We start from the raw sequence: 15,184 nt of genomic DNA on the forward strand, positions 1-15,184 counted from the left end.
CCCTTCATAAAAAAACCACCTTTACAAAATGTTGTACATATATATTTACCCCCTCCTTTAAAGTTTTCTGAATCTGTCACATGTAATATCTATGCATAGTTTTGATTATTTTGCCATGAGTGGTATCACTATAGTTCACTTTTGGCTAGAGTTATTCTGGTAACTAGTGCATTTTCTAGAGTTATTCTGTTTGAGTTGAATAGTATTTTCATTACTCATTGGCAAGGTTGTTTTCTTTAATAAATGTTTCTTTTTAACAATGGTATGATTGTGTTCTTGGCCAATTACTCAATTCTAGTACCATTTATATATTTTTAATGAGTTCAAAGTTGGATGATATAAATATGTAAAATGCCAGAGTCAGTCCTTTTTCTAGAGTTGTTTTTGTAGGAATGATATACTTTGATGGTTACATTTTATTTTTGTTATTAGGAGGGGAAGAAAATCCCAAGAGAATTGCCCTAAAACATTTCTAGATAAATATATATCTGTATAATCAAATAAGATCAAGTCCCTATATCTGGTTGGAGGAATCTTCATCACCCAATTCGTGTTTCTATGAGTGTAAATATATCGAACTTATAAATCCCTTTGTAGCCTATTTGTGAATGTGATTTACTTTGATTTGAGTGATCAAATTGAATCACAAATTAAATGTGTTAGGATCGATTGATTTTTTTACCTAAAAACTGAACCAAACTAACCATAAATATCATAAAACGTTATACCAATCCATAATCTATTATCACGTCCATGATAACCGTTCCGGGTAAGGAGAGTCATAAGATAATCAAGTGGTATGGGTAAAGAACTTAAGAAATTAAATGATAAGGAGTTCGAATGTTCAAATATCAAATATTATGAAATAGTGAAATATTATCTACTAATATTTGCCTATACAAAATCAATTAAGTAATTTTGAGATAGTAACTATAAGGGGTGAGTATAAGGTGGGTTGGGACGGGTTAATGCTTGTCCTTACTCAACCCTAAATGTTGGTCGGATCATTTTTTTAAACCCGGACCCGAAAAACTGTCATTGCTCTGCATACATTTGAATGGAGACACGTACAAACATAATAAGTAAGTGACCAAATGATGGATCCGAACGGGTCATATTTGGTCCCTACATGGTCCTAAATATTGACCGGGTCTAATTTTTGAACCCAAACCCAGTCCTAGACCTGATCCTATTCAGACCGTACGAGTAAACGGGTAGGCCGAGTGATGCTCACCCCATTTATTATATGCTATTTTCCCCATCCCTATCAGAAACCCTCCCTCCCCTTATCATACTTCTTATCCTTTCTCATCTCTTTCCTGCCGTCACGAATCCAACCATCGAAGGCAAGGCACCAACCACCGACGAAGCGGTGCCGTCGAAGTTCAATATCTTACACCAAAACTGGGTATTAAGAAGGAGTAAGTGAAAATGGGAGAAAGATATTGGAACATGGAAAGTAGAAAAAGAAAAGGAAACAACTCAAAACTAACGTCTTTCATTTTTATTCTGTGTGTGGATAAAATCACAATGTAACATTCAAAATTTCCTACAAGTTTCTTATTTTCCTTTATTCACCACCACTACCAACTACAACAACCACCCCATTTTTATTCCTTAATTGGGGCGTTGTGAAAACAGTACAGATTATGTAACAGAGTTTTGTATACAAATCTGGTCATTCAACCATATATGTATCTTTAAATTCTCATAATTTAAATAAGATTTAGTTATACATATTAATTATTTATGTAAATCATAAATACATGACTTAATGGCATAATTCAGTGAAGATTAAATGCCTTTATAAGGAAATAACCTTAAAAATAAAATTAGTTTTTTAGCAAATATAAATTGACATGCCCCAATCACACATATTTAGTGTATTAATATATATCTTTTACGAAAAACAATTATGAATGATCAAAACAATAATCTTTTTATTACAAAATACTTATTCATATCATTATTTAAGAACAAAAAAACAAAACATATATTACCTAAAATAGTATATGTGAATAAAATATTTCATCGTATTTTGATCTTAACATCTTATTTTTTAGTTTTAAAAATAATTTTATAAAAAATAATTAAATATGATACATATCATAATTTTATTGGCCAAATGAGATAGTTTATCTCTAATATGTAGAGATTCAACAAATAAATCTCATGCATTATTACTTTTTTTGGTTATTGAAAATATTTTTTATAACTTTTTCATTGAATTATATTTTGAAAAGTAATTTAATAGCACTTGGACAAATTTAATATCTTATCATTATCTACATAGCATTATTGCATGGTGACTCCTATAAAACTAGACCAAATACAAGTATTGTTTGTGTCAAACAAATAAGACAAAACAATGAAGAACATATCAATCTTCATGTTTTTATCTTTGCTATTCACTTCTATTCCCATTCCAGTGCATTCTAAATACTACACTGAAACTTCACATGGCTTTCACTTACAAGAAAAAGTAACTTATCTTCATTTCTACTTCTTTGACATCCTCAGTGGAAAAAATCCAACTGCAGTTGAAATTGCACACCCCAACACCACTTTTGGTGCAAATTCAACCACCCAATTTGGCAAACTATATGCAATTCATGATTATCTAAGAGAAGGTCCTAATAAAAATTCTAAAGTTATAGGGAATGCACAAGGTCTATATTTATCATCAAGTTTAGATGATAGTGTAACATTACTTGTTGTGTATATTGATATAGGCTTTACTACAGGGAAATTTAGTGGAAGTTCCATTAGTGTGTTCTCAAGGAATCCAATAACTGAGGCAAATAGAGAACTTGCTGTGGTTGGAGGAAGAGGTAAGTTTAAGATGGCTAGAGGTTTTGCTGAAACCAAGACTCAGTACTTGAATATCACTAATGGTGATGCTATTGTTGAGTATAAGGTCACTGTGGTTCATTATTAGCTACATTGTTTTATAGATTATGATAAGTGTGTTTGGAAATAAATGTATTTGTAGATTATGGGGTGTTATTAATAGGTTTATCTGAATCCTTGTATTCTGGATCCACAAATGATTTTATGTATTAAGGTTTAATTTTTACTCTATGTTAATCTTTAGTTTTTACCTCTTTTTTTTAAGTGTGCTAGTTTAGTTTTTCATCTTTCTGCTACATGATGTTATTATTTTATGTTATGCTCAGAATAGTATCATTATTGACAAAATATAACAGCTAATAAAAAATATCATTATGAATCTAGAAATCAAAAAATGTCATTATGGATATATATAAAACTGTTAGAAGTTATTATTAACAATTCGGTTCAACAAATAAAAATTGGAATAATAAACTTGCTTACAAATTTCAATTATAAAATTTAAGCAAGTTAATGAGGTTAAAGTTTGATTGTTATTGTTGGTGGAATGTGGCTGAAAAAATATTGTTCCAATGCACCATTCATTTCTAACAATATGGCATATTTGAGCATTGTCTCAATATTTGTGGCCGAGTTCAATGCAAAGAGTAGTTAGGCTGCACCATAGAAGAAAAAGAAAAGCACTCTTTAAATAAAATGAAATACTGTGATTCATGCAACTGTATCTGTTCCTTTATTGCTTAGAGAATGCAACATTTTAGGGCTGTTTAAGCATACAAACACTTAGAGAATGCAACATTTTTTTGGATAAACTAAAGTTTAGGATGAGAAAAGGTTCCTATCCTAAGATGATGATAGACCACAAACCTCAATGTCTAATTTACAATAGAATTACACACAGCTCAAGAATGGTAGAACCCAAGGATTGAACACAACACATAAAAATGTCATGAGAGGAAGGTAGACATAAGACAAAGGCACCAATTAGATTTAACATTGTTCACAATATAACTCAAAGTTATAGAGGATGAACAATATAGTAAACTTATTCAGCTATCTCTTGTTTTAGCAACTTCTCCTTTCACCTAATATGTTGAGAATGCTTAGAGTGTGTATAAGCAGGATCCATCATCACTTCTAGCTGTTGGATCAAAGTTTTTGGCATTTGGATCAGTACAACCTTCAGGAACAGGAACATTTATTTGCTGTGCTGCTTTGCCTGCACAACAATTAAATGAAACAAGCAAAAAATTTAGAATAAGTTTTATCTGATCTAAATATAATTGAGTTAAACTTTGATATAGCATCATCATTCAATCATGTTAAGCCATTCTATAGAAATAATTATGTTAAGCCATGTTAATAAAAGAGTTGAGGGTGAGCTTGGCGCAACGGTAAGGTTGTTGCTTAGTGATCATGAGGTCACATGTTCAAATCCTAGAAACAGTCTCTCCGCTTGTAGAGGTAAGCCTGCATATATCTACCTATCCAGACCCCACTAAGTAGGAGCCTCGTGTGTCGAGCCGCCCTTCATATTATTAAAAGAGACCCGTAGAATAATTTTTTTGTTAAAGATAAAGGACCTAACCATAGAAAGCTCCTCTCTTGATAGCATCTTGGTTTGCATCACCAAGAGCAGCCTCTTTCAAGTACTTGTCTGAAAGTTGGACTCTCTTCACATTCTCTTGCTCTTGGACAAGCATGTAACCATAATCCAAGAGCTTAGCCAAAGTCATTTCGGGCTGCTCAAAGGTCGGAGGTCCTTCCTTTGAGTTCACAAGCTTCTTTCCAATGCTCTCGACACCGACACTACCAATCCACTTCCTCACTTCGTCGTCATATACTCTGGCCCTGAGTGCCCCAAAGAAATCTGCAATGATACATAGGACAGCATTAGTTAGTCTTATTGTTCTACTTCTAGTTCTTTTCTCAAACAACAAAATCCCACTGATAATTTCCCGGGGCAACACAACATATTTGGTGGCCTATTTTACATGTCATGCTGAACCATCCCTTCCAAAAACCAATCCATGTAAATGACTTTATTATATCTAAAAGAAAGGGAAGTTACCAATGGATTGGCCAGGGAAGGTGTCGACAATCTTGACAACATCCTCGTCAGGAACATTGTCACTGCGGAAAATTCCCTTGCAGACACCAATGCGGTCTTCCCTTGTAGGTGCCCAGTAGAACTTCTCCATGCGCCCATCACGAATGAGAGGAGCATACAATGTTGAGAAATCGTTACCAGTGACAATGATGGGCACGCGTGGGTTCTCTTGCTGGTTGTACATACCAGGAAGCTGCACATTTGTTGGGTTATCAGCAATGTTCATGAGTGTAGCATTCACCATCTGGTTGTTCACAGTGTATTGTGTCGTTCCACCCATACGACCGGCTCCTGCATCGAGATCATTGATGAAGAGGGCACACATCTTCCCCTTCTTTATTATATCTGCAGCTTCACGGTACCTTTGCCTTATCAATTTTGCTGGCTCTCCAGCATTTCCACTTTCCAACTCTCCAGCACTCATCATGATAGGGCTGTAATGTAATTACAACATCATAGGGACTAGAAATTAGTAGCAATACATATATTCATGGAAGACATCATCAAATTTTGAGAAGCCAGTGCCCACTAGCATTTGGTAGGAACAGCAGAAGAGTATGGAACAGAAAATATGGTGGCGTAATCGTGTTATTTGTTCGACAGTTCGATATGTTCTGTAAGCATAACAGAGCGAGACAAAGGTTTGAAAGTATAACATTTTTGTTCCACCAAAAGGTGTGGTGTGGAACCAAAGAGAACCATTCTTGCACCAAAGTTGAAATGCATCAAAGAAACTTTTAAATTTGAATTATTTGCTAATATATTCAATTGAACTGTTGTTTAGCAGTATAGTTTGTCAATTATCAAGAAACAACTCTCCCACATTACCTTGTGTTGCTGAAATTCAATTTTTTACTTAGAAGAATAATGCTGGTAAAGCTCATAGACATTGTATTGTATCATATCAACAGCTAACTTTTCTAGAAGCTTATGCTATTATGTAAAGGCTCATGAATATTTTTATGCCTAAACATTTATTTTAGAGGGGCTAGTATAAGCGATAACTCACTTGATTCCCATCTTGGTAAAGACAAGCTCGCATTGGAAAGATTTTCCTTGACCTTTGCCTCCCCATATACCAAGAATGAGAGGAACCTATAAAAAATAATAAAACATTAAACATGTCTCTATATTTTATTGAAGTGTAACAGCATTTTGTGCCGGAACCGTATAATCTAATTACGTGCCTTGATGTTCGGCAGTGTCATGAAGTTCTTGGTGATGTGAACAACAAGCTTGTCCATAAAAGCAGGAGCAATGTATAAACCATCCAAGTTATTGTCCAAGTTGTATCTGAAATACCATCATCATAACTAATTTCAAATCAAAAATAGTTTTCAAGTGATAAGCAAACACTATATGACTTAGAATTGCTAGTATATCTCACTTACTGTCTAAGGCCACCACTAATGTAATCATAAGAGTTCATGACTGCATAGTGAGTACCGGCACCCGAGGGAGCTTGGAAAAGGGAATCAACCATACCCTTCCCCCTTGTAATGTCTTGTTGATCATCTGAAATATCATAGGCAAGCCCCTTCCATCTATCTTGGTCAGTCTTCTTTTTCGGATCGATCTCTTCTGCAGCAATAATTTTGAAGCTTCCACATGAAACCTTGGTGTTTGGTAGCCTTGAGGTAATCTTCTTCAAGTTGCTTCCAAAGAAGGCTGAACTTTGAACAGAAGCTCCAGCTCCAGAGTCATTCAAGTTCAGCTGCAATATCACAGTAGCTACTCTTTAACACTATTCAAACAATACTCTGAAGTTCACACTCACCACATGCTTCCAATTTCCAAACAAGTTTTATTATGCCTCAAGTGGGAAATAACACATTCTTTTCTAACTTGGTATCTATACAACAATAACAACAACCAAATCGTATTTACACTAAGTGTGATCAACTACATGAATCAAATAACGTAATAATTCTCTATCATAAATTATGTCCTATCATAAAGTGAACGTGTCTCTAAAATAATAGAGTAAGGATTTATCCACTATTGGACTATTTAGTGGGTTGAGATATCTACTCAATTTATCACATGAAAGTGGGTAGAACTTATTTGCAGACTAACTCACTTTAGAAAAGTTTAATCTTACGTACTACCAAATTACTAGCTTATAGTGAGTTTCATATCAAACAAATCAAGAGTTGATAATTAAAAAAATATTATTGTGTCAACCAAAAAGTGACAATTTTTAATTGTTCTTTGATTTATAAACATGCATATCAAATTTGGAGAGACCCTAAGGATTGGAATAACAATTAATAAAAAGTGTAACAAAGTAGTAAAATTATCATACTGTAGTAACAGTGACAGCTCCAACAGTGGCAGCCATGGCTGTGTTATTGTACTTGGAACTGTAGAAAAGAGATGTACTGCAATGTAATCAAACACAGAGAAAAGTTTATTTTGAAGTGATCAGAAATATAAGCACAAGGAAGGAAGGACTTATATTATTGTATCAAAACACATAATCATATCCTTAAATATTGCTTGTAGAGTCCATAGCATCCACACATTGTTGATTACTTGGATGCCACGTGGCAACCATATAATTCCAAGAAGATTCCAGTCACCTTTAAATGAGAAAAAGATCTTTGAGGCTGACATTGAACCCTTATCCTACTCGAAGTTATATTATCGGGAGCATATCTTTTATCCAAGAATATATATTATGTTCGATTTATTTTTATTGGTTAGAAAATATATATAGTGAGTGAGTGATAGAAGATGTGGGTCCTTTATTATCACCACACAACACAAGCTTAGGATAACTTGTCACATTGAATCATTTGACTGCTGTCTGTTTCACAACAACAAGAACAAAAGTGTTCACCATCAACAATAATAATATTTGTAATGGTCAATTTCACACAAAAGTTTCAGGTGCCATTAGAATATGGTTCTAGTGACTTAAATAAGCCAAGAAACTCAATTTTCAGTTTTCGTTTGTATATGAAATTATGTTGAAAAGGGCATGCAGTACAATTGACTAAGACACTAGAAATGTGGGGATTGAGCCCCATCACTCATGGTTCAAAGGGTAGGGAATTAACGGCTTCAATTATATACACACAGAAACTCAAGAGGCTTCTTCAGCTGCTATCTCTGTCTCACCACATGTTCCAGCCCCTTACGTCATGCATGGCTTTATGAGCTCCAAACATTCCTCATGAGTAGTGTTTTATGTAACGAAAGGATTGACATTGATATAGTATATAAGTTAGGGGGTGAGTATGAGTTGGGTAAATATTTCTCCCATCCGACCATAAATATTAGTTGATAATTTTTTTGGATTTAGATCTAGTCCTAGACTCGAGGTTAACTCGACTCTAGATATCGATCGGGTCAGCATTTGAATCGGAATATAATACATACATATTTTACTTATTAGTATGAATATGTAATTTTATATATGTACTAGTAGGAGACCATGCATTCACATGGGTAATAATATGTATCGCATGAATTTAATTAAAGAGTGATTACATAATTTGTTAAAGAAAACGTTATTGAAGATTACATAGTAAAACATGGTTTGTAGTAATCCATTGTTGATGTTAAGATGTTGAGAGAATGAAATAGTATTGAACCTTTGATGTTAAAAAAGGAAATGTGTTAAGAAAAGTTGAATGAATTTAGATGGAAAATAACAGGATGTTTGTTAACGGGAGAATATGACCAAATATTATCTCATAAATATTGCTTTGTATATATTTGATTGTTGATGTAAAGTTGTTGTTTAATGAGATGATATTGAATATGTTATTAAAAAAATGTAATAGTTAAAAAAAAATATTTCAAACAATAAGTTATATAATATTTGTTACAGATTTTGGAAAACTTCTTTATAAATGACATTTGTCGTTGTCTTCACTTGCTTATCATTCTTGTTATGTATTAATATCTTTAATCTTTTTTTGCTTTGTATTCTTGAAACAACTACATGCAATTGACCATGATTGAACACCGGTCTAGGTAAATATAATCTACACTCTCTAGTGATTAAGGGTGGAAACATGCCAGACCAGGTCAGACTTTGCCTTAAACAGACCCAACCTATATAGCATATAAGAACCTGGGTTTAGCCTGTTAGTCTGTTTAAAAAAAATTCAAAGTCTAGGTCTAACATGTTTAAAAGTTTGGCATGACCTGTTAGCCTGTTTAAAAGTCTATTATACTATATGCTCATGAAATAGACTATCATGTCTATATCTTAATGGGCTTATATAGACTTATTTTTATTTAGGCTCATCTAATAATTAAATTATATCTTTATATTAATATTACATATATAATAATATTACTTATATTAAAATAGTATAATTTTAACATTCTTATTTAATATAACTAAATATGTTGGTCTGTTAGGCTTAATAAGCATTTTATGTGACCTAAAGCCTGACCTGTTAAGCTAAATAGGTTTTTTAGAAAGTCTGAGTGTGGTTTGTTCGTGAAAAAAGTCTGGTCTAGCCTAGCCTAGCCTGTTATAGGGCAGGTAATAGGCCTCTGATATGCGGTCTGACTTGTTTCCACCCATACTAGTGATTGACCTTGCCATTTATTGATTGTCATAGTGTATGACACAATTATAGGGAACTGTATTCTGATAAACATGAAAGACATTGAAGATTGAGATGGTGACATTAATAACCTAGGAATGTAAGTGATATTTTCAATGTTTTTTCCCGACATTATTTTTTCCTCAAGTACATGATTAGCCATCTTCGTAACCACCAAAATTGTACCGTTACATAACCCTCCAGACAGATCTAAATTCCTTAATAACATAATCAAGATGCCTACTTTCAACTTGATTTTATGATTTGGAAGGCCTGACGTTGAAATTGAATTTAGAAATTCAGGTGTTAATATATTGAAGACTTCATTGTCATTAGCATCAAACATATCAACTTCACATGAACTCAAATATTCTTTTTCATCCTCTGTAAGTATACATTTGAATAGTTATTAATATAAATATAATAAATGTAATACTTTTAACATAATGTGTATGTTAAATAAAAATGAAGATAATTTATAGACCACATTATATTAATTTATAGACCACATTATAATGAAATGGTATTGAACTTCTTATATTAAAAAAAATTGTTAAGAAGAAAAGTTTGGAACATAATGTAACTCATGACATATAAGTGATATTTTCAATGCTTTTTCTAGATATAATCTTTATCTCAAGTATATGGTTCGTCATCTTAGTAACCATCAATCTTTTAAAATTGACTACTATGATATAAATTTTAACTCATCTATCTATGAATTGATAATGTAGTTAGTATGACAGAAAATGTTAAATATATTGTAAAACAAATATGAAGGTCATACTAATCATTACATTATGTTATTGTTTCATACTTATAGAATACAATGTAATAATTAATATGTAAATTTATAAACAACTTCAAAGAGCTTAAAAACTATTTGGATAAAGGAGAATGGAATTATAATTCATTAAAAAAAAGTTGAAAAATATACATATAATACTCCATAACATGTTACAAAGTACTATAAAGTGATAATCCTATGGACAGTTTGAGTAACACCTTGCATATGCTATGCTTGTGAACTGATGAAAAGCATATGATTTTATCATTAACACTTGAGTTACTTAGTTAGAACATTTAACTTATTGAAATATATGTTATGATGTTTGTTATGAGATTGATTAGAAAAAGGATATGATAGAATATTATAGTTGATTATTTAGATTTATTAAATATTAATATTATAGGAATAATTCAAGAATGTTCTCATTGTGAGATAATGACACTTGTGTAGTCATCGTCATTTTAGGATGTATTTATGTTCTTTAAATAGTGTTTTGTTCATCCATAATGAAATCAAACAATGAAATATAAATATTTTCTTCTAGTATTATTTCTTTCATTAGAAGTAGAATAATTTTAGCCTAATTCTTTGATAGGAGGAATTTGTTCCCTATAAAACACATCATAAGTTATAGCATAAGGATATTGAATATACACTGAATTTAATAGCAAGGTCATGAACAACATTTCGAATCCTAAAAGTTGTACCATTTATATTCAGAATTAGAATACAATTATATTTGATATGCAAGTACAGTCTTTCAAAAAGCAGCTGTTTTTAATATTAAAGTTTCGTTAGCTAGTTATTGAATTTGACTATTGAATATACAATAAGTAATATACAATACATACATTGTACATACACTTATTGTGGTTGATTAATATTAAGATCAACAACATCAATGCAAAATCTAAACACCATAATTGTAAGACCATACTACAATTGTTTATAAAAAGTATATATGATGAGTTATTCAATATCAGAATATACAATTGTTTATTCTATATACAATTTATTGAATTTTATGAGATAAAATCAGCAACAACAATGCAAATATTTAAAATATAAGTGTAACACCCTAATACAATTATTAGAGAAGATGACTAATTGAACAAATTAAAGAGTACAGGAAAGGCAAAATGTATTCAACTAACATTTCATCTACCAAAATATATAACATACAACAATATACACATTGGGTTAATACTATTTTTATTTCACTAATATTGAAGGCAATATTAAATACATTAGGAGTCAACTTTATAAATTTTAGGCTCCATGAAACATTCAATGAAACTCATAACTCAGTATAAAAATAAGTAGGCAAAATACAAAATTGGTAAGCTTATAAATTATAACATGAGCTATCATCTGGAATAAATCTATGCAACACTGATAATGCAAAGAATAAGGTTGTAAACAAATAAAATTAGAGCTACCATAATGGAAATTTGTAAGGAAGAGATAAATCACAAACACTGCTATTGTATAGAGTAAAGATTGTAAGACAACAATTTCAAACACAATATCAATGATTATTAAAGAATTTATAAGTCAATAGTAATGCATATCAAATATCAGAGAAGGTCATAGTCATATAGACAAATAATTTTATAATCAAACCAACAAATAAAAATGCAACACCATATATATTACAAAGAAAACTTGAAGATGCAACAAATAATGTTGTAAATCAGTAGTGAACTTAACAGTGTCATAAGAATATTAAAGCCTTCATTTTAGAGTTAACAATGTTATATAAATCCTTACTTTACCAAAAATTTACATAAATGTAAATTGCAAACCCTCAAAATGTATAGAAGGAAGAATTTTTATGAAAAAAATTAATAAATGTAACTTGAACCCCAAAGTAGTAAAGACCCCATTTTAGATGTGTATGAAACTGAAAGTCGTTTTCATCCATAATCCAAAAATATTTTCAAATGTGTTTATTGACCGAAATGGGTGCTAAGAAAATAATAATAGTAAATGCCTCATTTTTAACAAAAATAACAGCAAAAAATGTAAAATGGAACACAGAATAAGGAGAAATGCAATATTTTTTCCAGAAAATACATAAATGTAAACTTCAAACCCCTAAACCCTAGAAATGGCAGTATTTTCATGAAAAAATTACAAAAAATGTAAACTTGAAACTCATGGAAAGTAGTGAGGGCCTCATTTCAGTTGATTCCAGAACTGAAAGTCGTGTTCATGCATAAAACAAAGGTGAAACCACGTTGAAAGAGGGATCACTTTTCGCAAAACAGAAAAGAGAGAAAATAGGATAAATATGAGATTCGACTTTTCAACAAGGACATCTAAGTAAATAAAAATGTTACCTTTTATGGATATAAGAAGGGGGAATGCAACAGCGATAGAGACTATGAAGAAGAAGGGATCTAAAAGAGAGATGAGAAAATGAAGAGTGCGAGGAAAGAGGCTTTTGTTTAGGAGAAAATGGGATTCCGAGTGAGAGGAAAGAAGCCTTGTTTAAAATTTAAAATAAAGAGTGTGAGGAAAGAAAATTATGTTTATAACCCGCATTTCAAATTCTTTTTCGAGAGTTTGAGAAAAGAGAATAAAATTTAGGTGGAGCCTGCCAAATTTTCTTCTTCTCACATGTGAAGAGAAAATTGGGAGGAAGAGGGGAGGAGTTTGAACAAAGATCACCTGTTCCAAACTATTTTTGTCTTTATATTCTATGCTAATCACATTCTACCAAATAATATAAAAATATATATTTTCTTTTTATATGATTTTTATTTTTACTTAGTTGTCACTTTTTAATTAGATTGATATATAAATGAGACACCAAAAGTGGGACAGACTCTATTATGGAAGTTTAATCATTCATTTAGCTTCTTTTTCTATACAACTAAACAACATCAAATTTTACTCTATTTCTCATATCTTTCTCTTCTCTTTCTTTCTTTTCGTTCTCTTTCTCACATATTTCCCTCTTCTTATTTTCTTCCCTGGAGCATTAAATTTTAAAAGTGTAAAGATATGCATGCTCTGTGCAAGAAATAAAGTGAAGATGTGCATGCTCTAGGCACAATGTGCAAGAAATAAAGTGAATCTTGTGTAATTATATATATACCCCCTAATAATCCAAGTGTTAAGAATTGGTGATGTCTATTAAGATAATATCACCCGCCCTTTCAATTCTTAATAAAGAAAGAAAGAAGTATGTATATATGCTTAATCATATATATATCTTGAAAAAATATAGAATGAATGACACTCGCAACCAAAGATATGTAATTACTCTGTACACAATTGAATAGAAACACATACAAACATGATGAGTGACATTGTGATGAGTCAAGATAAATCACGTTTGTCCACTGCTTGACCTTAAAGAATGACTAGATCTAAATTTTTTAATCCAAATTCAGACCAACGTGACCAGATACTATTTGAGTATTCGAACACAATCATAATTAGGTCATACTAGATGAATTTAGGAGGATGAACTCCTAATATAAGTAGATGGGTAATCTTAGGAAAAGAAAAAAAAATATGAATATAAGTTAATGTTTAATGTTATCATATCCCTTATTCTTTCTTCAAATAGAAAGTGTCTTTTTTTTTATGTGAAGGTCGGTGTGAACATGATATTATCTTTTAATAAATTTAATATTTATATATTATTAGGGTAAAAAAAATATTTACATTGTCATGATCATATCATATACTCTTTATTTATATCTTATTTTTTGTGTGAAGAAGGTGTCAAATTATTTATTTACTATGGTGCCGCTAGCATTATAAAAAGGGTTTCAATTTGGACATGGGCTAGCTCGTTGAGCGTGTGATCCATGCAGACTGGATTCATAGGAGTGATCCATACATACTATTTTTTGTGATAATAAAAAAATACATCAGAATTGAGAGTGAACTAGTGAAAGAAAATAAATTAAACCTAGAATTTAACTTAACCTACAAAAGTAGAAAGTACTGGTTATTGAACTCTTTGCACTTTTGTACCGCTAGAGAGATAGTTTCTTTTTATATATTATTGAGGGTATTCCATTATTATATAGTTAAGAAACTATTTTTTATTGGGTATATAATTATTTCTCTCAATAAGTATCTTATAGAAATTGAATTTTGATTTTTTAGTTTTTTTAGGGTTTTAGTATGATCTTACACAATTAAACCAGCAAATTATTAATGCTGGAGACAAAGAACAATTAAAATTGACATTTTTATCTAACAAAGAATTAAAATTATCTTAGTTAATTTTATCCTATATATGCAAAATATCTCATAAAAATCAAAATGACAACTTTTATTGGATAAAATTGGTTGTTCAAACAATGAGTGTTGGTTCAAGTGATACATGCTTGATTCCCCTTAAGTCAGGTTCTAGGTTCGAGTCTTGTTGATAAAAAATATTTGTTGTGATAATTAGCCACACATACATATGAATATTCTCAGCTTGTATATGATTGCCTATAGTACAAGGATATTTGTGGGAAACCAAAAAAAATTGGTTGCTCACACAAAAGATGAAGCAACTCCCATGTCAAGAATAGGAAAATGATTTTCTTGAATAGAAATGGAGAAGATAAAAATAATGGATGATATAGTGATAGTATAAAAATATCCTAAACTAATAGTGTACACATTCTTTTGTCTTTAATACGTTTATTAAAATTTTATTGAGAACATTTATTTTATTTTCCCTCATTACTTGAATTAGTTAAATAACAAACACTTGATATTAAAAAAAGTATTTCAAATTTTATTATAATTACAAAAAAATGCACGTTAAAAAAATAATAATTCAATATGTGTGCACAACCCAGTTATTATTAAGGTTAAGATTAATGGATAATATATATATATATATATATA

General features: G+C 31.0%; 2 protein-coding genes across 2 annotated transcripts; one reads left to right on the plus strand and one right to left on the minus strand.

Annotated features, from left to right (window-relative positions):
* LOC109329261 (dirigent protein 15-like) lies at window positions 2,331-3,069 on the plus strand. Its single transcript, XM_019562945.1, has one exon. The coding sequence runs from the start codon at window positions 2,369-2,371 to the stop codon at window positions 2,936-2,938; it is 570 nt and encodes a 189-aa protein (XP_019418490.1). The 5' UTR covers window positions 2,331-2,368; the 3' UTR covers window positions 2,939-3,069.
* Window positions 3,676-7,396, minus strand: LOC109339990 (ribulose bisphosphate carboxylase/oxygenase activase 2, chloroplastic-like). Its single transcript, XM_019577542.1, has 7 exons — window positions 7,266-7,396; window positions 6,352-6,674; window positions 6,148-6,253; window positions 5,970-6,055; window positions 4,922-5,394; window positions 4,439-4,720; window positions 3,676-4,069 (listed from the first exon to the last, which is right to left on the minus strand). Exons 1-7 carry the CDS (start codon window positions 7,299-7,301, stop codon window positions 3,954-3,956), a joined length of 1,422 nt encoding a protein of 473 aa, XP_019433087.1. The 5' UTR covers window positions 7,302-7,396; the 3' UTR covers window positions 3,676-3,953.

Source organism: Lupinus angustifolius, chromosome LG02 (genome assembly GCF_001865875.1).
Source record: "Lupinus angustifolius cultivar Tanjil chromosome LG02, LupAngTanjil_v1.0, whole genome shotgun sequence".
In the NCBI taxonomy this organism is placed as follows: domain Eukaryota; kingdom Viridiplantae; phylum Streptophyta; class Magnoliopsida; order Fabales; family Fabaceae; genus Lupinus; species Lupinus angustifolius.